The sequence below is a fragment of the Erithacus rubecula genome (genome assembly GCF_903797595.1).
Source record: "Erithacus rubecula genome assembly, chromosome: 1".
In the NCBI taxonomy this organism is placed as follows: domain Eukaryota; kingdom Metazoa; phylum Chordata; class Aves; order Passeriformes; family Muscicapidae; genus Erithacus; species Erithacus rubecula.
The window spans coordinates 102629578-102655331 of NC_136658.1; the positions used below are offsets into that span (position 1 = coordinate 102629578).

Below are 25754 nucleotides of genomic sequence, written 5' to 3' on the forward strand. Positions count from 1 at the left end.
TTCCTGAGACACAAGTGCTTCTACAAGCAATAAAGAGGCAACCAGGTCTATGAGCCTTCCCACAATGCTTTCTTGCATTAAAAAAGAAAAATAGAATAACAAGGAAAGGGAAACAGTGTTAGCAAGCAGCCTCTTCCCAGCAGGCAATATCAGTAAAGCCAAGGAACCTGAAAAAATACCCAATAAATTCCTGCCAACACTGCTGAATTCTTCCCATTGTCTTGTACTCAAAATTCTTCCTGTTCTTTGTCCAGGCTGGCACTGGAAGTGATGAGTAGGGAAGTGATTTACCACTGTAAATTGTCTGTGTTTCTTACATGGAGCAGTTAACTTAATGCTGTGCTTCCACCTCTAGAAACAGGCAGTTGTTTAGATTTTAGAGCAGACTCTGGACTACTACGATCACTAAAAAATTTAGATCCAGAGCATATTTTTAAAAAGTATTTGAGTTGATTATATCAATTGAATAAGCTGCATGTGACCTGCAGATTTAGGTAACGTATGAACTACAAAATTCTTTGAAAGAGAAAAACACCCAGTTGACTTTTCAATCACTAAAATTGTAACATTTTTGTATTAGCTTTCTCAACAAGATGTATTGATTTTGATATTTTTTCTACAGATATCATGACAAAATTAAGTCAGCATTTCCATATATTTTTATCAACACTCTATACAGCATTCTTTCCCATTTTATTTTAAATAGTTAGAGGGCAGAAGGAAAAGCAAGTTAAAGCTTCTGATATCTAGGATTCCATGACATTTGAGGATAGAACCTGATGTCATCTCTCTCTGAGCTGACTACACATAAGAACAGAAAGAATTTCTTGCCTATAATATAATTTTGGGCACAGTCTCACTGTCTCTTCTGCCTCTTCTCATAAAGTTCTTATTACACTCTGTTTTATCCAAAAATCAATGACAGGATGATGTTTAGGACACCCAGGGTCATATCCTGCCATGTTTTCATTTGCTAATCAATACCAGAGCAGAGTTTCCAGTGAAGAAGGTATAACACAGAATAAACCACAGCTAGGGCACTGTAGGAATCATCTGCAGCTTAATACCAATTACAGGAGTAGCAGCTTCAGCTGGAGATGGGAAATTGCACTTCCAGAACTGGCAGTGCAATCACTGCTCAGAGCAGTCAAGGCATGAGGATGTGGGGGGCAATGATTTGGATGTGAAAACAGTAAAAAAAGTATTTTTCATTCTTAATCAACAGGAGCAGAAGTTAAATACTATGTGCTTCAAAAGGAAAGTGGAGATGTGAGTTTGAAGTTCATAATTATTCTAATTAGAGACATGGTAAGAATAAAAGATAGACTGCAACCTTACTGAGCAACATGAAGCTGATTCACATTTAAACTGCATACATTTTAGTGTGCAAAGGACAATTGTTAAAAATATTAGGAATTACAAAAAACAAGTAACCTTTATTGGCTTACCTGCTAAAAAATGGAACAAAAAACCCAACATAAAACCCCCCCCCCAAAAACAATAAAAACCCCAACCAAACAAAAAAACCCAAAAACCCAAATCCCTCTCACAAAAAACAAACAAAAACCAAAAGCAAAACAAAACAAAAAAAGGGTCCAAGTACCTTTTAATCACTAGAGTGACCTGTTTTATGTATTATTCAAAGATGGTGCAAATAATAACTCTATTTTCTTCATCCTTCTCAGTCCCTGAATAACAAATGGGATCCTGTGTAGGAGCAATACAGACTAGGGCTTTAACCCACTAGAAAATCATATGGAAAGGGCTAAGGTGACTCACAAGGCTGCACATTAAAAGGCATTCAAATTACAACACTTGCCAGAATTTTCACATCAAGCCCATCTCTGAAACACGTTAAAACTCATCATTTTTCCAAGCAGACAAATTCAAATCTTTCTCATCATCTATAGGCAAACATATGTACAATGTGTGTATAGCACTTGAGTAGTTTTATGTCATTTTATTTCTCATTTATACAGCAGCCTTCCTTTAATGCCAACATTTATTACTGTCTTTGGAAGTGCCCTCTGTCCTGATAAACTCATAATTTTCCTTTACACTCACTTTTGGAGCTGTCATCTATTTTTTGGATGAAATTTATCTCTGTGAGTGGAGAAGTTCAGATGAGGAATGGTGTTTTCTTTAGTCTGGAAAGATTTTCAGTACAATTTAGTGGAGCATAATGAACTCAGCAAAGCTGGGTTTAGAGCTTCTGGATGCTCCACATCTCGCTTAAGCAAGCTGTCCTTGTCCTTGATTCCTCTGTGTGGTCAGTGAAGGAAAGCTGACATTTTCATGATGAGGACAAACTGCTTTTCAGATTTCTCTCTCTCACACAACCTTGCCATCCAGTCATTTGTAGTAGGAGCTTCAGCCATGTGTTCTGATTAGATGCTTGAATCCAAGAGCAATTAACTCAGCCAAATGTGGGAGAACTCACATTCTGCTTTCTGCACTTTTCCTTTGGGATTTATAAGTACTTTATATGTCTAGTTGGAGAATAATCCTTGAACTGAGCCTGAGGTTGTCTCTTCCATTAAATTTCTTATTTTGTTAACAAGTTAATCATTTGGCAACACGTTATTAAGAGGGGAAATAACTAAGGACAAAAATGCAATTATGAGGGCCCAATGAAAATTATCAATCATAGAATCCTGAAGGTTGGAATAGACATTTAAGATCATTGAATTTAACTATTGACCTAGCTCTGCCAAGTCCACCACTAAACCACATAAAGTTAATTTTGAAGGCAATATCTAAGCTTGATGAATAAAACACACATTTTCTGATAGATTTTGGTCCAAAATATTCTATTTTTCACCCTCTTCAAAGTCTCCTCCTCCTCAGTTCATGAGTAGAGAACATAATGAGATTTTGCAATTTTTCCTGCAGTGCAAACACATAAATGAGCTCTGTAATGAATACATTGAAAACCTCACTGAAATCATCTGCCCTGCCTGGACAGAAACCCACAGTGACAAGGGCACATCAGTATTTCACAGAACATGAGTCTGAGCAGTGCAGCAGTGCCTCAGGAACAGGTCCTTCAGCCAGGTCTAACTGTGCAGTGCTCCCAGAAGGTGAAGCAGCATTCCCACAACAGCATCCACTTCTATCCCAAGCAGAGCAGCTTTCCCTTGGAGGAAAAGCCAATCCACTGGAATGTTCTGCTGGGACAGGACAGCTGCACTCTTTTGGGAATCCAAAATATCTCCCAGCTCTGCTGATCTATGTTTACAACCTCAGGTCTGCTCATTTCATTTTCTGTAATCGACGTACCATTTTCAAAACTAGTCACTGAATTTAGGAGCCATCACAAATCTGAACAGGACTTGAATGATTGGGAGTGACTTACCAACTTCCTCAAACCATGTGACCCTAGCCATCCCAAATTCAAAATGAATCTCTGGAATTTTCCTCTGCTTTGAAACAGAAGGTTTTCTACTGCAAATATATTGTAATTAAATATTATTTTCAACTCGTAAGTGCTGTGTACACAATATGGTTTTGCTTCCTGAGTGAAATTGTGCCCTTCCCCCATTTGCATCACTTATATTCTCCCCAACTGATTTTTCCAAATTCTGCTACTTTTTCTATCACAGAGTAAACTAAAATGTCAAGGTATGAGTTGAAAGAAGGTTACTAAGAGGGATTCAGATCCCTACATAAAGTACAGCAGCTTTTCTTTAATTGCCTAATCATAATTTGGTAGAAGTATTAGTTGAGAGCAAAAAAAAAAAAAAAAAAAAGGCAGCATGCTCAAGAGAATTGAATCAAACTGACCAGAACTGTGAGAGACCTGTACTGACAAGACAGAGGTACCTGCTGTAACATTCTGCTCTGTGCTTTCTAATTAAAAACCCTTAATATCCATTTCCATTTTACCAGTCATACAATGACAGCCAAAAATAACCCAGTATTAGTGAGATAATGGAATGGGAAAAAAGAAGCTGGTTTGAGTTTAAATCCAGTAAGAAAGAGATGCTAACAAGATGTCTAGGCAAAATAATTGGATATGGGTTTGGGTACTAAACTAGCATGCTGAATTGTGCTACCCTGCTAAAAACCTCTTTTTTTAAATTTTTTTTTAATCTATTATAGTTAACATAAAGTGGTCAAAATAATAGCAGGTTGTATTTTTTCCTTGGAACTTTGGTTACAGGAACAGAGTGATTTATTTTTCTGAGAAATTTCTCTTTTTTGTAGCCTCTCTTATTAATCTGCAAATCAGCATATCATATGCAGAAGTAAAATAACAATCAATTATAAACTTTTAATGTTGAAAAAAAATATTTCCACTTAAACTAGCAGACAGGCCATGCACTAATTTCAGACTATGTGCTATTCCAAAGAGACAGCAATAAAAGTGTATTATTATAAATTAAAAATAAATTTACTGGAAAGGTATTTTCATTATGGTTTGTATCAGCCCTGAAAACATAGTTAACAACCCAAGAAAGTAATCAAGACTATAAAGAGAGATTAAAAGCTAAAGAGATAAATAAAATTCAGGAAAGTTATATTACAGTTGTGCTATGCTGTCCTAAAAATATGTCTTAAAAAATCATGCAGGGGAAAAAATAAAGCAAGATGAAAAACAGCCCCAAAACTATTTCAAGCATTTGACTGTCAAAGGATCTGATAAAACTCTTTTTCACAAACCTGTTTAGAATTGCTCTCCACCTTCTGCACAAGGCTTTCCCAGCGCTGGGCAAAATCTTCAAGACGACTTTCCAGCTTTTGAGCCACTGCTTTATTTTTCACAGCTACAAGGAGATCTTGGCTGAGCAACTTCAGCTTACTCATCATTTGCCTTTTCATTTCTATATCTCCTTTTAGGATCTGTTAAACAAAGTAACAGAAGGAAGAACACACATTCATACAAAAAAAAAAAAAAAAAAAAAAAAAAAAAAAAAAAAATCCAAACCAAAACACCCACAAAAGAGAAAACCAACAAGCTTAGAAGAGAAATCATAAGGAGAACATCAGAAAGAGCTGAAAATGGGTTAGGGCTTCTATAATTTCATGATGTTTCCATAAAGACTGCTGGCAGAGTTTACATAGTAACACAACATGGCAGGTGGAGAAACTCCAAACTTCACAGCAGGCTTCAGGTGATGACACAAGTGAAAAAGCTAACAGTTGTGTTACAGGAATAACCTTAAAACTGCACTAATGGTAACAACTGTATCAACATGTCAAACAACCTTTCTTTAAAATTTCAATGTACTTTGTTTTATATTGCATATTGAAAAAAAGCTTCTTAGAAAAGTAATATTTGATCCCAAACCAGGATTAAAACAAACAAAAACAACACAAACAAAACAAAACAGAAAGAAGCAAAACAAAACTCCAAACTAAGAACGCAAATAAACAAAAAGTCAAAACACACTATGTCAAGGAGCCTTGAAACTCCTGTGATCTATAAGTGCAAACCTGCCTATGAAACAGATTGTTTACAGACCCAAGGGTCATCCCTAGCTCCAGTTCTTACCTGGAAAGAGTTAACTGCTTTACCCCACTGATTTCCATTCCTTAAACATACATTCTCTACACCCTAATCCTGCTACCCATGGCAAAATTTTGAACTCTCTATGAAGTTGTGGATTGCATTCTAATCCCCAAAGCATGAAAGGGATAATCAAACAAGTGGTTAGACAACAGAATTAAGTCTACATATACTTTCCTACAGCTATATAATCCAAAATTGCAATTAAAAATACAACTCAGCAAAAGAAAGATTCCTTGTCTTTGTAATCAGCACTGTTTCTAATCAGACTTGATTTGAAACATAATTACTAATGCTAGGTACAGTTAATATAAAAATTTAATATTGATCTATCCCTGAGAAGTAGAAGCTGACTTTATATTTGAATCTCTTTTCAGAGTAGTAGGAGACCTAACAGATGGAGGAAAGTAGATGCAAACCAGTTTAGCATGTTAAACTTCAAGCACAGCTATATTTGACCTTTTTTACGCCTACAGCGTCAGAAAAAGCTCATGTGGAAGCCACCATACACTGACTGGAATAATAAAACATGATATCCTGTGAAACATTAATTAGTTCTGAAGAGCAATGTTTGATTTCCAATCACCCCAGCCCACAATAGCTGTGTAAAACACCCATGAGTTCTGTATTAATCCAAGATACCTGGAGCACAAGCAGGAAGTGAAACACTACAAAAAGAAGGATGCTAAAAATTTTTTTTAAAGATACTGCTCACTGCAATTGAATATGCTTTTGTGACAGCTACAGTCAATCTGGAAAACTATACTGGGAGATTCTGTTTTCACATTTCTTCATTAAAAACCTGTCAATGTCCCACAATAACAAAAAATGTGCTCTAGGTTTTTTCTCCAGTACAAGAATAGACCAAAAATAATAATAGCAACTGCAAAATATGTAATCTGCCAATTTGGAAGGCAAGACATTGTAGTTTGCTTCATGAAATTATTTATCAAATATATCAGTCATAATTTCTGTCACGTACATATTGTAAACCCTGATATTTGAACATTATAAAGTGATTTCCTTACTTTTGGTAATGTGGTTCTATTTTGGGGGGGTTTAAGTTTTTAGTTATTGTATTTCTCTTTTCCTTAAAGAACAAAAAATTACTTTGCTTACTGTAATAGTCTAATCAGCAACAACCACTGTAAAATTAGTTTTCCGCTGCAAAATATTTATTCCAGTCAAAAATAGTGTAATATCTAACTTATTTTCTATGTGTAAAAAGAAAAACAAAGTAAAAAATTGGGTGGAGTGAGAAAAAATTTAACTCTATTAATGGAATATATACTGTGAATATTTAGATCTTGCATATCTTTGCAATAGGTCTCATATTTTTTACCAAAAATAATTCCAGAAGACAAAAAAAAAAACAAAACCAAGCCCCTAAATATAACAATTTCATTTTACAGACTACAAAATGTAGGCCTAGGACATGAAAAGAATCTGCCAAGCCTGTGCCATGCATGGCACCAAAATTTCACTTCACTTCTACATTCTCAGTGAATGACATCTTCCAGCACAGCCCATGCTCTGGTTTCATGTTTTCTGTAAGAATTAAAGAGTCAGTTATGGAGTCAGTGAAAAAATGGTAGGTGGAAAAATTAAAACAAAACAACAGGGAAGATCCCAGCAGAGAGCTGGTGACAAAGAAGATAAATTTTCACATAAAATACTGAATAAATCCTTTTCAAATAAACTGCAGTCTGTGGAGGACCCCACACCAGAACAGGCAGATCTGATCTGAAAGAAATTGAGACCTGTGGAGAGCCCACTCTGGAGCAGGCTCCAGTCTGTGGACATTAATGTGATATAAAAAGTCTAATTTTTTTACCTCCCTGTTTTTACCTATGTCAACAGACCTGTTTCACACTAATCATTTTAGAATGCTTAGGGCCTTGTAGGAGAGTTGTATAATTTCAAATCAACAGTCACAGTGCTAAATGGTTTAATAAATTACCTTCAGAAATTTCCTTCTTGTTAAAGAGACTGGCTAAAGAGCACGACCATAGTCTGTCTAAATTCTGCATATAAGTGAGATAGAAAACATAGGCTGGAATGGCTTAAGCCATATTATAATATCAAATCTAAAATTCTTAAAGTCTGGCAGGAACAAATAATGCTGTGATTTCTTGTTGGAGATGACTGGACAACTGATGGGTCAAAATATCATATTGTTAAGAGCATAGACATTTTTATTTTAAGTGAAAAGATATATTTTTATTACCTCACAGACTTGCTTTTACAATTCAGACCTAATTATAAGGATGATGCTTGATGATCGCTACATTCAAGTGTGTCAAAATAAAATACACCAGAAGACAGACACAATGTGCATGTCAGGGTCAGGACAAAATGATCCCATTTTTCCCTATTTCTAAAAGCCAGTCCAAGAGCAGAATCTATTCCCTAAAAAAAAAAACAAAAAAAAAAAAAAAAAAAAAACAAAAAAAAAAACAAAACCGTGATGTGGTTGATATATTAATATAAATTTCTGAATGTTCAGACAAGACTAAAATAGTAAATTTTCATACACAAAACTTCTAGAAATTTGGCAATGGAATTTGTAAACTACCTCTACTATGTCTAAAACCTGACAGAGGGAATTCAAAACTAAAAGCTATTTTTCTGCTGCAAATCAAAGACACTGAAGAGGCAGTTTTCTTCTAGCTAACCACCAATATTTAAATACGTAAACTATTGCATTGTGAATCATGTTTCTGAAAAGATCGAAGTTATTAGTGAAAAAAAGAGTAAGTTGCAATTAATAAACTCCACCTGTTATGTTAAGGATGACATGACTTTGTTGAGCTTCAGGGCTATGGAAAAATAATTTTATTTACACTTTTATGTTGTTCATTCAGTTTCTTGAGAGACCACAATTATTTAATGAGAAAAATGTTTAACAATTTAAACTGGCAGCATCATTTAAATATAATTTTAACTTCATAAGAGTTCATTAATGAAACTTACAAAAATACTACAAAAGTTTTTCCTTCTTAAGATCATATTTTCATGCAATTCTGAAAGGTACTCAAACTGGCCCTATACATGACACTTGCAAATCCTTAATTGTCTGCTACTTCACAATTTATGACAAATATTTCAATCCTCTGTACCTATGCCCTCTAGCAACCTTCTGAAAACCAAAAGTACACGTGTTTTTTAAGAAATTTTAATTTCTTTTAATACATTTTCCTTACTGAAGATACTCTAAAGCATCCTGAATTGTCTCTAAACCATTATGTGTTAAAAGCTTGGCTTGAAGCTTCAAGTTTGTTCACATGAATGACTGCTAGAATTTCCAAGAAGTATATACACTGAGGCAAACACATGTTTTCTTCCCTTTACAAATAAGTTTATTTATCCTAAAAAAGTCTTTAATCAAAATCCAAGTCTGTACTTCTAAATGCATATTTTTATTAACCCCTAAAGAGATGTAGATGGAAAAAGAAGGGAGAGGAGAAAAATCCCTTTATGTGACAGTCTAATAATCAGTGTCTTAAGATTATGCTAAAAATCAATCTTTTGGTTCTTAAATTAACTACTATTTTCATTCTATGAATCAAAGGAACATATACCAATAATTCTGAACCTGCTAAAAGAGAATTAAATAATCAGTTTGTAACTTTGGGGTTTTTTTAAGCTTAATACATTTGTATATGTGAGAATGAAACGGAGTAAATTTTAGAAACATCATAGTTACTCAAACCTCAGAAACATCATGGTATTTTTATCAATGCAGACCCTGTATGTTTCTACTTTTAATACAGAATAATAAGGACAGAAATCCTTAATTAATTTTTTTTAAAAATTAGGCTTGAGCCATAGATATATATAACCATGATATGACATATCACTTAATTCTATATTGTTAATTTTTTTTTTACTGGATATACATATTTGTTACTTATTAATTAGTAATTGCTAATTAATATTAAAGAAATAAACATTTCTTACAATACTAAAAGTTTTGATCCTACAAAGCAATAATTCCCTTATTTTAACCAAAGCATGGACAAGATATGGACATGCTTCCTTTCCCCTAAATAATAGGCAGTCATCATTACACACAGAAATAGCACATTCTATATAATTTTCTTCACAGAAGTCCTTCTGATGTAAAGCTTTTGGTAACTCTAAGTTGACAAAAGTTTTTCACCTCTACAGGCACATCCAGACCTGCATTCCCCCATAAAGAGCATATGGCAGCAGAGAATTTGCTGAACAGTGAGGTGGGGAATGTGGTGAAAAGGGTGCATTTTGTGCCTGCAACTGTTGTAAAGTAACACTAATTTCATAACTTCTGAGCCATCAGCTATTTCAAGTTCAAGGAATGTATGACAGGGCTTTCTGTAAGATAAGCACTTACTCATATACATATTCTTTTGCACATGTGTATATATAGTCTCAAACACAATATACACACCAGTATCACCAACAAAACTTTCACTATAAAAGTATGCATACTTTTGAGACACCCAAATGCCATTTTATTTCATGAACTTTTCACTGAAGATACAACCAAGAAAACCATCTCCATCTAGAGGCTCCTTTATCAGCAAGGCTATGGACCAACCTATTCCATCCTCAGCAGAGAAAGCCCAGCCCCAAAGTATAAAAGAGATGTTCTGTTCAACAGTACTGTCAAGAGTGGGGTAAAGCCATGTGCATGCAGACTCAGATTAAGAGAGCTGGACGTAAAATAGAAGAATGAAGAATACATACAGCTAATTTGCTTAGATTGGTCAGCATTTCATTCTGATCTCCAAAGCCAGTTGTATGAATTTTGCTCACAGCATCCTCTTTCTCAGTAAGCCATGCATCAAAAAGGCACTGAAATAAAATTGGAGAGAAAAACCTTCAGTTGGGCCTTTCCTATATATTTATATGTATATAAATTACATTATATTTCCCATAATGTTCTGAAGAACATTCCAATTTATAAGTTAAAAACCTACTTACCTGCTCTTCTGCAAAATGCTGCCATTTACGAAGAATATCTTGCAGAAGGACCCACCGTTCTTCTGTCCATCTACAGATGGCTGCCCACCGTTTCCCAAAGTGCTGGAAAAAAACACAAAAGAGTTCTGCATTTGTTTACTTTTTTCTTCCTAAGCAAGGAAAACTATTTTCCCTGTGGCATTACATTTTTTTTTATTCTTTCTTTTTTTTTTTTGCAGGCATATGCCCTTGAATATTTTGCATATCACACTGAAATGGATGTTAGGACCATTTGAAATAAAACCAAAATGGAGATAATAGGGAAAGCAATACACCTAAACACAGAATATTTTAATACTAATCTACATATGGTTTTCTAGCAAGATTCTAGTACTACACTTTCAAAACACACTCCACTTCAAAACTTTAAGATGCCAAAACCAGAACTATTTTAAACAAAAACACAAAAACATGATGGCCAAATATGTTTCCAAAGACAAAAAAAAATTTTTTTGAGTTGCATCTGCATCATCAGTACAGTCAGTACTCTCACCTCTTCTAAAACATTTCAATGAAAAAAACCAACAAAAACAACACCCTTCTAAATCTCCACATCAGCACAATTCCCATTGAGGTTTCCCAGGTATTTTTAGCATATGCTACTGTGTATGTATTTGAATTACACAAAACACCAATCATCTTGTTCTCCCTTACTTTAGTTGAGAAAAACTTATATTATATATATATATATATATATATATATATATATATATATATATATATATTATATATAATAGAAAACTTATATTGCAATGATTTATGGGTACTTAATTCCCCCTGGACATCAAATTAAAATTATTCAGTTGCTCCCAAATGAAAAAAAAAAATCTTTTAAACATTTGAAAGATACTCTATACCACTGCATTCTTAATTTTTCATTCACTTCAAAAGCACATCCTGATGAAAAGATAATAGTTTCTTCCTTTTTTCATATTTAGTTATTTACTTTATGACTCTTATGGGTACCTTATAACTTGAGATTATATGATGTTATATGTTTTGTATTTACGTATTTGTCATATAGATTACAATTTAATTTTAGCAAAAATGTAGCATCCAAATAGTGGATTCTTAAAGCCAAGAGTAAAATTAGAAGTGTATTTTCTACCAGGAAGAAAAAAAATTAAGCTTCACTTCCTAGGATATGGAAGATAAAATTTCAGAATGCCATCTGAATTTGTTGCTTTAACAGTTTTATGTCACAGTAAAAAGCAGATACAATTTCTTATTTAGTGGACACTAAAACCATACCTTGCTAATTGCTAGTTTAAAAATCATCACATCAGCATATGTTTCCATAGATATTTTATAAAAATCCTCATACCTAAGTACCTTTTAAATAGCTCACATCCAAGCAGCTCACTTTTCTTAATGATTACCATGGAAAAAAAAAAAAAAAATTCTCTCAACAACTGCAATAACATCTCCATCAATTATCACTGTGGTATACTATCAAAAGTATTTTTTGTTTGGTCCTCTAGAAAACACCAAAACCTCAAAAGAACAAGATCAAACATCTGGCCCTGCCTTAATCTGAGAATTATATTGATTCGCACAGAAAAAAAATAATACAAAATACCGTTTTCAGCATATGATTTAAGAGCCACAAATATTTTTTCCCCTCAATAATCTGACTAGATCTTTTATTTTAATGAAGTAAGCAAAATTACCAAGTAACTTCACTGTTAAAGGTGCTGGTTCTGTGGCCTACCTTAAATCTAGTTATTTCTTAGAAGAGGTCAAAACAACCACGAGAGACCAAGACACACGCTTGGGTTGAATGGATTTAAGACATGAAATTTCAAGTTTGAAATATCATGCCAGGACTGTTATTTATTAAGTAGTTTTTATACTAAATCACATGGTGCTCAACTTTAACTCTTTGTTCACACCAAAGAGTGATGAAGTGGGGTGCCCAGAAACTCAGACTACTCCAAGTGCTCCTAGCACCTGGGAAAACTAATTTTCAGAGATACTGACTGATTCCACACTAACAAGAAAAATGCTTTCCTGTAAAAAAAAAAAAAAAAAAAAAAAAAAAAAGCCTTTTCTTACAGCCCTAACTTAAATTTTTAGAGAAATCTGCATGCAAAAGAAGATTTTTTTTTTTATTATTATTATTCAGAGGACAGTGAAAGAATATTTCTTATGACTATCAAAAGCAGAAGATGAAATATCTTATTCTGCTAAAAGGTCAAAGTAAAGAAGCAAGAACAGAAGAAAATGAGTAAAACATAACTCATGGGAACACTGGACTAAATAATGTACTGCAAGCTTGTGACTAAGAGCTCATTTGATAAATGCTTTTCTAATCAGGTGTAGCTCTCCACTTTTGAAAATACTGAGAAAAAGTGACTATATCCAAAATTAATTCTTTATAACTGAATATTTAGCCCATTCAAGGAATTTCTACCAAACAGCAATAAGTTTTGTGTGCAGTTCTGAAATTCTCCATACACCAACACACAGAGTGAGAGAAACAAACAGGATGAACTGGAAACACTGGTCAGATCTGGGATATTAATAAGACTTGCTGGAATGAGTCCCACGGTTGGAAATCTGAGATGCAGAACTCCAGGCTGCTCAGGATGTAAAGTATTCTACATGGAGATTTCAACTTCCCAGGCATCAACCAGGAATATCATAATATTTTGATGAGCAAGTTTTGGAAATCCCTGAAGTCTGTAGGATGCAACTTCCTGCCATAAGTGCTCAGCAAGTCAACTGAAATAGTCTGTTCATTCTTTAACATTTCTCACTTATTTTGATATATTTTTACAAGAACCACCCATATATAATTTTCAATCAAAGGACAGTACCCTGAATAATATGAATATATAATCCTGGGAAATACACTCTCAGGTCATTTTCCCTAGCAGGGGAATAAGCCATCAAGTAGCATTTGATACACTTAATACAGATTTCTTTCTAGCAAAGACCCTGGCCCTTGAAGTCTGGGGAAGCCTCTAGTTTGAGCTAGCCTGCAAGAGTCCTTAAGAGACCTGTTGCCTTCTGGGTACAATTAGAAAAAAAAAAAATCTCCCTGCATTCATGGTTTCTGTATGTTACCCAACCATTTGTCTGAGCTGAAGATAATTTCCTCCATTTTTCCTGTAGGAACAAGTCAGAGTACAGCAATACCTTTGCTGCTAAAGTGGTTTGATTTTGCAGTACTAAATATAGATTTGATCCTTATTCTCCAGCTGCCTTGGTAAAACTGTGGATTAAGTTTAATTGGAGTCTTGGAGTTTTTAGTCTGAAATAGTGGGTTCTCAGCAGCAGCATAAACAGTCTCTCAGTATGTCACACATTGACATGTTAAATACTCAAAGTAATATAAAAGTAGTTTTAACATTCACACTCACCCAGTCTAGCTGTAGTCTCTCAAAGTACCTTAGGGGGACAGCTGCATCTAAGAAAAACCCTGAAATTGTGTATAGTTTTTATTTTCCAAGCAAGGGTAACTTTTCATTTAATAATTTGTTTCAGGAGACACTTTTGGCTTCTATGCCATTAATTGTCTCTTAAATAGATATGTTTTTGCATAGTCAATAAAACTTCAGAACTTCTATACAGTTCATTTAAAGCCAGCATACATTGTTGTCAACCTTCCTGAGACCCAAAGTCTCAGAAAGTTCATTTTAGGCTTTAAAAATTTCTCTTATACAATTTGAAAAAAAAAAAAAAAAAAAAAAAAAAAAAAAAGCACAATACATACATAGATATTTATATGTATGAAAATATTTCAGGAATCACCATCTCAAAAAGAAAGGCATAACTGATTTGCACCTATTTGGAAAATGCATCTTTGACTATTACATGGAAATAACTGCTCATTTTCTTCCTTATCTCATCCTGACCAGCACCTCAGTGAGCCAGTCTTAAGTTCTTTTGCCTGACAGTTCATGCTCTTGTTTTATTCTACATTTAGAAGCTAGATTGACAGATACATAATCAAGCTTGGAACTTTTCTCCATTGTGCTTTTTGTCAAATACTCTAATGGTTGTGCCTGTCAACATATTTTATCTCCTGTGCTTATAGTCAGACTGAAAGTGATATGAAAAAAAAAAAAAAAATCCAAACAGTTCTTGAACACAAAAAAGAGGGGCAACATTTCTCCAGGAGAACTGGTGGACTGTGGTAGCTCCATTCTCCTGGTCATTAAAGTATGAAAGTTTTCAGACCTCTCTAACACTCTAAACTCTATAGCTTTATATCTGTACTTGGGTTTTATTAACATCTACAATATTACTACATATTCTTTGACTTCCAGAGCAATGCAATTATGTTTTCTCCCAGATTATTCTGTAAGAAATTGTGAATAAAGGACATAACAGAAGAGCAAATAGACTGTTCCACATCACCATGTTCTGTCCATGTTCTTGCACCACACTGCTGCAAGGTGATGGGGTTCAGGAATTCTAGCATCTTTCAGGGAATGTACATTTTCCAAGACAGTAATAATTCTGCACTAGTATAGCTACAAATTGTGTATTTCCACTACACTTCATTTACATTAATTTTTCATTATGTTTCTTTAAGGTATTGCAGTGATGTCTGAGTTCTATTTCACACTTTATTCCAGTAAGGATCAGCCACAGATTTTGCAGAGGACAATAATGGTACCTTTCCAACCATTGTAATGATGAAGCTGTGATGAAGTTGTGTCACTTGATGTTCCCTTAATTCCTCTTCCTGAAGATATGAAATTAGTTTAATTGTCTAAAAATCCACCAACCTTTCATTTGTTTTTTGCACTATTAAAAACTCTCATTTCTACATCTTCTTATTCAGGAAATACCATAAATATCAAGTAGTGTCAATTATTTTTTTTCTTCTTCCATTCAAGATATTTTACAAGGTTAGTTTAGCTTCTGGAGCCATGTTCTTGTAGGGATCTGCTTTATTTCACTGAACAGTTCCAAGGAGCTGGTTGGCAAGAAATTCTGGAAGATTAAGACTATTTTGAGCAGATGCACCACTTTTCTGACACTTAAGATGAAGTCAAAAGGAATTAATACCTATGGATCAGTAGAGGCTGTATTGTTATCTTGGCTGGATTGTGCTCAAGTGACTAAGTAGCTGCACTAGACAAAACTGAGAATTACATTTGAAGTGACAATGCTCAGCATCTTCACCAAACCTACTCTAAATTCCAAGCCCATTACTGATTTACTGGTACCCAAATTAGCTACATTCAACACAGCACACAGGTATCTGTCTGTGCTACAGCTCTACCTTCTGGCTGAATGTATTGATAGCTTCTCTAGAAAAACCATGGCTGTTAATGATTTGTTAGAACCCACAAACTCTGATTTTCTTACGTAACAAAGCATAAAAAAAGAAAAATACTTTCTCCTTTCTGAAAGACAAAAAGAAAAGGAATCTTGGTTACAATATTGCAGTTCCTCTTGAGCTGTGTCCATGGAGATCTGACCACCAACATGAGAGAACCCTCCTTCAATGTATCTCAACATGAATTATCAACTTTTGTTTATCCAATTTCATTCAAAAGTTACAGTAAGAGCATTGGAATATAAATGATACATCAATAGAAACTTTTTAAAAATGCAAGTGAAGTAGTGAATTTTTGCAATAAGTAAGTCAATATTTGAAAAACTTTTAGAATATCTTGGCTGCTAGTTCTATCACAAATCTATCTACAATGTGTCATTTTTTTAAAGATACTCAAGTGATTGTATCCAGAAAACACAATTAAGTGATAGCTCCCTTCATTTCCTAAGAAACATGGCTATGAGAAAATAATGGAAAATAAATTATGACATTCCCCCCAAAAGTACTTTAGAAAAATACAGAATAATCCTAATATTTTTTCATAACCATTATTTGTCTACAAATTATGATCCTGTACACACTCACTATATTGTTTTGCTCATGTTAAAAATGTCCTGCTTTGATATTTTGGGACTGGTATTGTCATTGAGTCATTACCTGAAGCTGTTCTTCCAGTGCAGCAGTAGCTCTGTCTCCACTGTTTTCATCCACCACCACTACCATATGGGTTAGGGAATTCACCTTGACTTGTTCCTGTTCCAGATCTTCTTGAAATGCCTATAATGAAAGCATATATATTAAAGAATATGTTCCAAAAGGAAAAAAAAGAAACAAACAAACAAACAAAATAAATAAAAAAACCAAAAACAAACAAACAAAAAAAAAAAAACCCTAACAAACAAGGAGCTAAAGCAGTGTTGGTAATGAAAATTAAAACCACAGAGAAGACCTCATACCACTCCTCTGAAATAAAGCCCCGAGGTATCCAGGACTCCATCTTGCCTGACACACTTTTTAGGTGTCTCTAACTTGCTTCAAACCAACAAAAGAATGGGGGAAACCAAAGTCCTGGATTATGTTCTCAGTACTTGAGCTGTGTGTTCTAAAGATTAATGCATATATAGTGGGATAGTTGCAGTCTGAAAAATAACATGGTCTTGTCACCAGAGAAACCTTGACTGTGTTACCAGCTATGTTGAATTTCACTATGTTGTTGATTTTCTGTTGCTTTTTCAAATAGAGTAATTCATTCATGTATGATGTCCTTGCTGAACATAAACTCATGCATTCTAAAACTATTTTTCATAAGACATCTTACTTTTCTTTGAAATTAAAAAAAAAAAACTAAAACACAAAACATAATGTGATCATAAGCAATAGGAAAGGAATTCACAAATTACTTTGTTTTTAGGGCATAAATATCTTACTACCCATTTCAGAGTTAATTTCTTTCATGGGCATATTGAGACAATATAAGAATCCTCCTTTTTCTGACTTTCATGCTTGTGAGTACCATTTGCTTCAGAGAACTAGACTATAAAACAATTTTCAAGGACTGTGAAATACACTAAATTGTTGGAGTCATCCCTGGAATTTAGACTTCTCAACATTTTATGACCCAGCACTTGAAAGGGAAGAGGAGGCAGAGCAGTCATGGATTAGAGTGTTTAACACAGCTCACTTCCCCCACGTTGAGCCCCTCTTTAAGCCATACAAAACAAATTCATTGCTCTCTAATTCTACAGCCATGGACAAGGTGACTTTTATTCCCTTATTAGCTGGGATCTGACAGATGGCATCCCAGAACAAAACCAGAGTTAGTGGGAGTGGATGGTACTTTGGAGGTGGGAGTCTCACACACTTTGTGAAAGACTTGAGAAGTCATGCAACAAATGAACCAGAAAGTTGAATCATTATATAATCCTCAGGAAGATTCAATTTACTCTATAGTAAAAGACTGTTCTTTATAACCCAAGGGTCTATTTTTACCATGAAATTCATTGGTGAGAATTGTTTGTTTACAGGATCTTGTTGGAACAGGAATTTATGCTGGACAGTTTCAAGGCAAGAGCGCACTCTTCAAATCATTTAAATGGAAATTTGTAACAACTTGCCCTGAGCTTATTAGAGAAATAGCAAATTTTCAGGGACTTAAAATATAGATGGATATAGATGTTGATGAATAAAGATAGCAACAACAGAAATTCATAAGACTCCACAATTATTTTAATTCCTATCAGATAACAACTTACACAACTCCCAAAATAACCTAGTTCAAAATGAATAAAAACGTCTACCAAAGTCGTCTAAACACCCAGAGACAAATTCATCCTGATATTTGGACACTGAAGAAAAGTCTCATTTTACATTATAAATAAATTTCAAGGATTAAAAAATCCTAACACTTAAAAGCTTTTTTTTGAGCGTTAATGAAACTATAAAAATCTACAAACTATATATGGTATAATAACTTGGAATAATAAAATCAGTGCAATTAAAAGAACGATTTAAAAATTAATTATAACATCTTCAATACAACATTCTGCTTGAACTGCTCAATAGTCCATACATTTTTGCTGAAAAGTAGCTTTCTTCCTTTAAAAAATTATAAGGATGGGATAATTGTATCAAGAGGAAAAATACTAAAATATTACTGAAAAAAAGTGTCAGTCACAAGGATTCAAGACCAATATTTTTGCAAGGTCCTTTTAAAATACATAGAATAATGATTTTCATACATGTGATTACTTAAATCAAAGGGGGATACATATAATGAAATAAATAGAGTGAAAAGTATCAACTAATGAACAGCAAAATTATAAGGTGAAGAGGAGACAGAGGTAAGATGACTACAGCCCAAACCCATCCTGTTTGCTGAAGTCTGTTTCATCTGAAATGACGATTGCCTTTTATATCTGCAAACTTGGTTCTTCTTATGAATTCACAAAATATTGTTTTCTGATACAATGTGATTCATGTGAGACTAAGAAAATATGAAGGGTGTTGGGTTTTACTTTTTTATTTGCCTGTTTACTAATGAAGGACCAACTGCTCTATTAAAATTCCATTGTTTTAACCCTTGGTATAGATGGTAGCTTTAGTGTATGTAAAATACAATAAAATTATAGGAAACTTTCTCTCAAAAACTGAAAGAATGGAAAATCCTGTTCTCTGGCTTCTGAATAAGGCAAGGGATAAATGAATACAAATGTAATTAAACCCAAACAATTTAATTTCCAGTATTTTTAACTAAGTTGCTTCTTACACATGAAACAGATTTGAAAAGTAATACGCATAAATAAATAATGCTCACTAGCTCAACACACCAAAATGAAGAAGTAGCATGTGGAAAAGAGATTTCTGCATGTCTTCACTCAGAATCTTCAAATACAAGCTAAAAACCCATTTTTCTCAGTATTAGAAAGAAGCAGCATAAAGAGATTGTATAAATAAAAGAATTACATTTTATGTTAGTATTCAAGCATAAAATGCATAGAAATAGGAGTGAAGTTATTCACGTCTTAGTATTGATGTATTCAAAATCTTTCATGTTTGTTTCTCTAATTACTATTACATAATTACCTTCTGTCTTTTTTAAAATGAAAATTTCATGTCAGAAAATGTCCTTAGCTAGCAAACCCACATCTGAAATGCATTGTCTCCTCACAGGGCAAGCTCAGACAGCACTGACAGCAGCAGGAGCTGCAGAATTGATATTCTTCCTCAGCAGCACTCCTTAATCAGAATGCAAAGAAATCATCTTTAACACACAAGTGCATCATGAAGTCTTTTGCAGCTTTTGACCTCTTTTTAAAAGAACTGTAAAAGCTGATTTCAGTTTGAATTGTTTTTCAGGGTGATCTACCCTCTAAAACCTGGATTAGCACTGACACAGGCCATGAAGCATCAATGAAGTTAAAATTTCTCAAGATATCATGGCAAGGAAATCTTTGTGCCATTGATGTAGAGACATTAACAGGTCATCATATAAAATTACCCCCACCTCACAAATCACCTGTTTTCTATATTTTTCTGTGTTTCCTTATCATCATCATGTGCTATAAGCACATATATAAATTTATTAATTTATTTTTAAAGCCAAGTTAATATTAAGCAAGTCAATCTAATCCAGTAAATTGAATCAAACTTCTACATGAGCTATCCTACCCTTCTTTTTAGTTCTTAATTCTTCCAATTGAAAAAATTACCCTTAGGTAAAGTGGCATAAATTGGCCAAATCCCATCTTATATTCTATTCCTGAGTTTGGTGAGTTGCTTGTTTTTATGTTTTGTTTTTTTTGTTTCCTGTTATTTAAATACATTACCAAAAATTATTTTCTACTGTTAGACAATAGTGCATTTTACAGTGCATAATATATATTCAAGGCAAATATATATTCAGAATCTCTGGAGCCCTAACAATATTATGTGGTCTGACTACTGCATCATTGCTGCTACAACATGTATGAGAAAAAAGCAAGATGTGAAAGAAAGAAAGAATACACAGTTATTAAAAAACCTGATATATTTTCATTGTAACATAATGAAAAGATGTTACAGTTGCCTTGCATATTCTAGTATATTGCTAATATATAAAAGAAAGTTGTTGGGTTTTTTTAATATCAGAATAAAACTCACAGTTGTGATAAAATAAGTCTACAAAAACTTGTTAACTGTACAGAACAATAAATATTAAACCAAGATTTCATATTACTTTGCTATGCTCTGATGGCAGGAGTATAGCTTTTAAAATGTCAAAGAGCCAATTTGGTTTTTATGCCTTTGGAAGCACGCCACAGCTTACCTTATGCTCTTCTATTTGACGCTTTAGGTCCTCTAGATCAGGACCTAAGGGCTCCAAATCAGTTTTCTTTGTCCTTTCCTCTGTTTTTGTCAGCCAATCAGCCAGCTGGGCTAGCTGCTGATTCTGCAGATCCATTAGGATTTTATGTAAACTGTAAAATAAAGAAAAAATTGTAAGAATTTATAAGCGAAGAAAGCAACAGGCAGAAACATCTGTGCCATATAATAACAGAATTTCACAAGACTACATTTGAAGGCAGAATAGAAATATGTGTTTTGAAAGGGGAACAGGCTTCCCAGGGCAGTGGTCACAGCACCAGAGCTCAAAAAGTGTTTGGACAATGCTCTCAGGCACAGGGTGTGACTTTTGGGGTGTCTGTGCAGGGCCAGGAGTGGGACTTGATGGCCCTAATGGGTCCCTTCCAACCCAGAAAATTGTATGGATCTATGAAGAAGGTAAATAATTTTTTTAAAATAGTTTTGATTTAGACAAGCTGTTTTGAAGCTTTTTCTCTAGAAACTAACTACATCATATATTTACTCTGTTAAAGCTTTGTCTTTCTGTTGCATTTCTGTAAGAGCTGGAGTTCAAAATTTCTGCACTTTGTTTTTTTAAAGCTTGTTTTATCCATTAAAGTTTAAAAACTTTAAAAACCATTTTAAAAACTGCTCAAACAGCTGATCTTACCTCTAATAAGGTTTCCTCTAATTTAGGCTATTAAATAGGAAAAATACTACCTTTTCAGTCACTCAATGAAGAATACTCTGAAAAAATAACCAGCAAATACTTTGGTTTTGCTTCATCAAATTGTATAGATCGATCCAAAATGATCTAAATGATCTAATGGCTAAAAATCCATTCCAGATTTCCACTTCCACTTGCCTCTTCACAAATTCTCTAAACTTTCCTAAAAAAAACCCATCTACAGCATTCTTTGATTTCAGATTTGTTTGGATTTTTCTTTTTTTTAACTGCAAATAATATATTAAAGATCAATTAAAACCACCAGAGGACTCATATAGTACTGTCCTTATTTCTCTATTAATTACTGGTAGAGTACAGAAAAGTGATACCCTGTTTCAATAAAGCCCATGGTTCACACAGGATTAGGGATCTCAGATCTCAGTCCTCCCCCTTCAACTGTGTATTTAATGTCTTGATGTTATAAATTAAGTTATTTTAAATATAAAGTGCGGTGCTTCATCCTGGAGGTGCAATAAAGAAATCCTCTTAGCAATAAATTAAATAAACTGTACAGAAAACCTGTTAAAGTTAACTGAATTTAAGAAATTGTGATGAAAAACTTATTGTACATAATATTGATATAATTCCGAAGAAGCATAAATTGAAAAATTAAATAAACACACACACAAAAAAATCACAGTTTATTGCTAAGCAAAAAAAAAAAAAAAAAAAAAAGCTTTTTCTTTCTTATCATTCACGAGCTTGTTCCTTCTATTCAAAACACTTTTATAAACATATTATATGACATTTTAGTATTTATTTATATACCTCAGAAGAGTATCAAAACCTTAGCTTATATCATGGCTCTCATAAGTTTCAAATTAAAAAAATCCCAACTTTTTCATTGAATTGAATGTGTTTTAAAAGTTGTGAAACTTTCTATTAAGTGGTAAAATGCATTGTTTTTCTCCACAGTGGCATATTTATCACTGAGATGCTTTACTATAGAGAATCCTGTTGGGAAAGGCAAAGAGGAAGAAATTTTAAAAAAACCTGAGAGTTTTTCCTCAGCATGCTAGTGCACTGTGGATTAGAAGAGTCAAACACATAGTGAACACATGAGAAATCCAATTTGGGCTGCTTTTACACCAAGGCATTGCTGTGTTCCAAATTTCCTCTGACATTCCGACCTCCTGAATCACTCTAAGACCCTTTCACTTTTATAGCACCTTTATCAGTATATCTGCCTTCTGTCTTTGTTTACTGCTTGCTTTTGCTTTCCCTGTGCTGTAAAGTGTGGTACCTTTTTTCACACTTCCCATTACCATTACAGAGGTCAGACAGCCTTGCTGCTCTCATCTTCACAAAAACCATCTAAGTTTGACTAACTGTGCCACTGTTGCCTTAGGGACAAGATTACAGCAATGTACTCAGAAGGTTGTGCTTTAAGCTGAAGTAAGAGATGGATCCTGAGAGTTTAAATTAGATATAGTAAACCAGAAATATATTATATTGTGATATTAAAGATTTTTATAATCCTCCAGCCAGTTTCTTGAAACACAGAAGTTTGACCAAAAGGCCAGAATTAATTATATCAAAATATATCACTCCTGAGAAATTTTCTCTTTTCCTATCCCAAATCTCATTGAATTTATCACAGATTTTTTTTTTTTTTTTTTGTATAAGAAACTAAATAGTAGCACAATACTCTCTGTGAAGCCCTTATCATTTTATGTCTTCTACTGAATTAATATTACCCAAACATGACCTGCTTTAGAAGATACTAGACCATTCAATTCCCCAAGCAATGACCTACAGCTGCAGCTGGGAGATGGGTTTAACAATTGGTGTTAAAAAACACCTTAAGTAGAAAAAGTACCACTCAAACAACATAGCTACTTGCATGTGTTGACTTAAATAAAAGTATGGTCAATAAAAATTCCCTACAGTAAAGCATCATCAAATTTTCTCTCTCAAAAAAAACCCCACAAAAAAACAAAGCAACAACAAAAACAAACAAACAAACAAATATACCAAAAAACCAAAACCAAAACTAGAGCTGAAAGAAGTTAGGTTGAAATATCTGAAACCCATCAACAATTTTATAGTCAAAGGAAGACAGAATAAAGGAAGCATTCCCAATACTCAGCAGCAAGCTGAAAAGAAAACAAATGTTTAGAATTGCTAAGAACATATTGCAAGAAAGAGTGTTATGTCATGCAATTGTTGAAAATTACAGTTTGCTTTTTATTGCAATGGGCAAACCCCTTAACTCCAAAAGGTAAGGTAGAACTGGAAAATGCTCAAAGAGGAGCAAGATGAATAACTAAATATGTTCAATACATATTTATGAAGAAAGTAAGAAAAAATATATATATACTTTACATGTATATATATACACTTTATCCCTTCATCCTGTAAACCAAATTCCTCCCCTGCAGCACAATCACAAGGTCTTACGTTTATGGAATTTCTTTTCCCAGATAGTAGTATGTAAATCAAAAATTCAGAATCAGATTTAGTAATATTAAGTATCTCCAAAGATTATTGTGACTATTTAATAGATTATTTCTCTACTTCTACTTGTAGTTCAACTTTAAACTATAGGACTTTCCCTTTTTTAAATAGTGCAATTTGAACTCTAATAAAAGCAAGGCAGTATTTCTAGAAAAGCTAAGCTCTCATTTCTTCTCTTAATGGGATTGAGTTTTACTGGCCTTAAAAGATTTGCTTCCCTTTTCCTCTTTCATCTTTGCAAAGATTCTTTCTTTTCTAGCTCAATATAGTGCAATCCAATATTTATTAAAACAACTGGGAAAAGGTGAGGTAGTTTTGTAAATTGTGGTTAAATTGTCATTTGTGTCCAAATTGTTGATAGCTGCTGCTTTTTGTGGCTTCCAGGCTCTAAACAACATCCAAGGTTCAAAATCGCTACACATCAAATTTCAGGTTAAAATAGATACAAGATGGAGTTTTGTTCACAGTGAAGGAAAATCCCAACTGTTAGTCAAGTTCAGGATTGTTTCAGTTAAAATCAATATATATTATTTCACCTGACATATTACTTACTTGCTTTGTTTTTCCATACTTGCTACCCTGAGACTTTCCCAACGAGAATTAAGTAAATTCATTTGTTCTTGGATTTCATTCTCTTCCTCATCTGAAAGTTTTCCAGTTGATAGAAGTTGACTTCCAACTTGCAAAACATTGCCAACACGTCCTTGATGAGCTGTTAACTCCATCATAAACCCCTGACAATCAAAACAAACAAACAAACAAAAAAATTAAAAAAAACAAATCCAGTTTCCAGTTTCATTCCTTGAAATGAAAGAACAGAATTGCATTGTTTTGCCAATATGATTTTTTAACCTTGGTTTTAATTTTTTCAACCCCTCTCCAAACCTTGTAACATAAACTGGAAATAAATATATTATTAATATATTTTTTCAAAGGGCAAAAAGTTGTTTATTCTGGAGAAGAAGATGCTGCAGGGTGACCTTACTGATCTTTGCAAATACCTGAAAGAAGGTTTCAAAGAGGTGGATATAGTAACAAATTATAGGATAAGAGGAAATGGCCTCTAGTTGTACCAGAGGATGTTTAGATTGGATTCTAGGAAAAAAAAAAAACCCAAAACATCTCCACTGAATATTGTCAAACATTGGAATGGGCTTCCCAGGGAAGAGATGGAGTCACCATCCTTGGATGTGTAGATGCAGAATTTAGGAAAATATGGTTTAGTGGTGGATTTGGCAGTGTTACGGTAATGGTTGGACTTGATGATCTTAAAGGTCTTTTCCAGGCTGAACAATACTATGACTCTAGGACAGAGCCTCCAGTCTACATTCTCCAAATCAAAATAAAAAAAAAAAATAATTAAAAAAAAAAAAACACAACAAATCCCTAAAAAACAAGCAAAGATAATATAATAAAATAAATACATTTAAAGAAAAAATAGTATAAGCATATACCTCATGGGTGTGAAACTGTTCTTTAACAACTTCTACATCATTGGATATATCTCCTTGTGCTTGTAATGCATCTTCAGCAGAGAGAAGCCACGTGAGTACTTCCTCTAAAGCAGTTTGGTAGTTTTCAAGATCTCCAGCCCCCATCCGGATGGTGCTAAATTTCTTTTCTTCAACTTTTTCTAAAAACTGAACAAAACCAAAATTTTAAGAGCAATAAAAATGGCATCTGCTCAGGCAGTTCTATAATAGGATAAGTGGAACATCATTGTATTCTTAAAAAAATATATATATCAAATGGCTAATACATAGAACTACTTTGTACAAAATCACTTAACTGATCAAGATCAGTTAAGATGGAGGGAAATTTTAAAAATGTCATATTTAATTAGATATTTCACACTGTTATTCAAAATCCCTATCAAATGTTCTGAATAGTGAATAATGAAAACAATATTTACAATGTATTTAGAGAGGTATTTACCACAG

General features: G+C 33.6%; 1 protein-coding gene across 12 annotated transcripts in view; it reads right to left on the reverse strand.

Annotated features, from left to right (window-relative positions):
* Positions 1 to 25754, reverse strand: part of DMD (dystrophin) — a gene marked incomplete at its 3' end in the record, with an annotated part of 1131161 nt that overhangs the window by 673713 nt on the left and 431694 nt on the right. For all 12 annotated transcript variants that reach the window (XM_079310888.1, XM_079310881.1, XM_079310887.1 and 9 more), the window contains 7 exons: positions 25269 to 25454; positions 24367 to 24548; positions 20614 to 20764; positions 16467 to 16586; positions 10475 to 10576; positions 10238 to 10345; positions 4663 to 4842 (listed from right to left, as the gene is read on the reverse strand). In XM_079310888.1, coding sequence (XP_079167014.1) covers positions 4663 to 4842; positions 10238 to 10345; positions 10475 to 10576; positions 16467 to 16586; positions 20614 to 20764; positions 24367 to 24548; positions 25269 to 25454 — 1029 coding nt within the window. The remainder of the gene's footprint in view (positions 1 to 4662; positions 4843 to 10237; positions 10346 to 10474; positions 10577 to 16466; positions 16587 to 20613; positions 20765 to 24366; positions 24549 to 25268; positions 25455 to 25754) is intronic.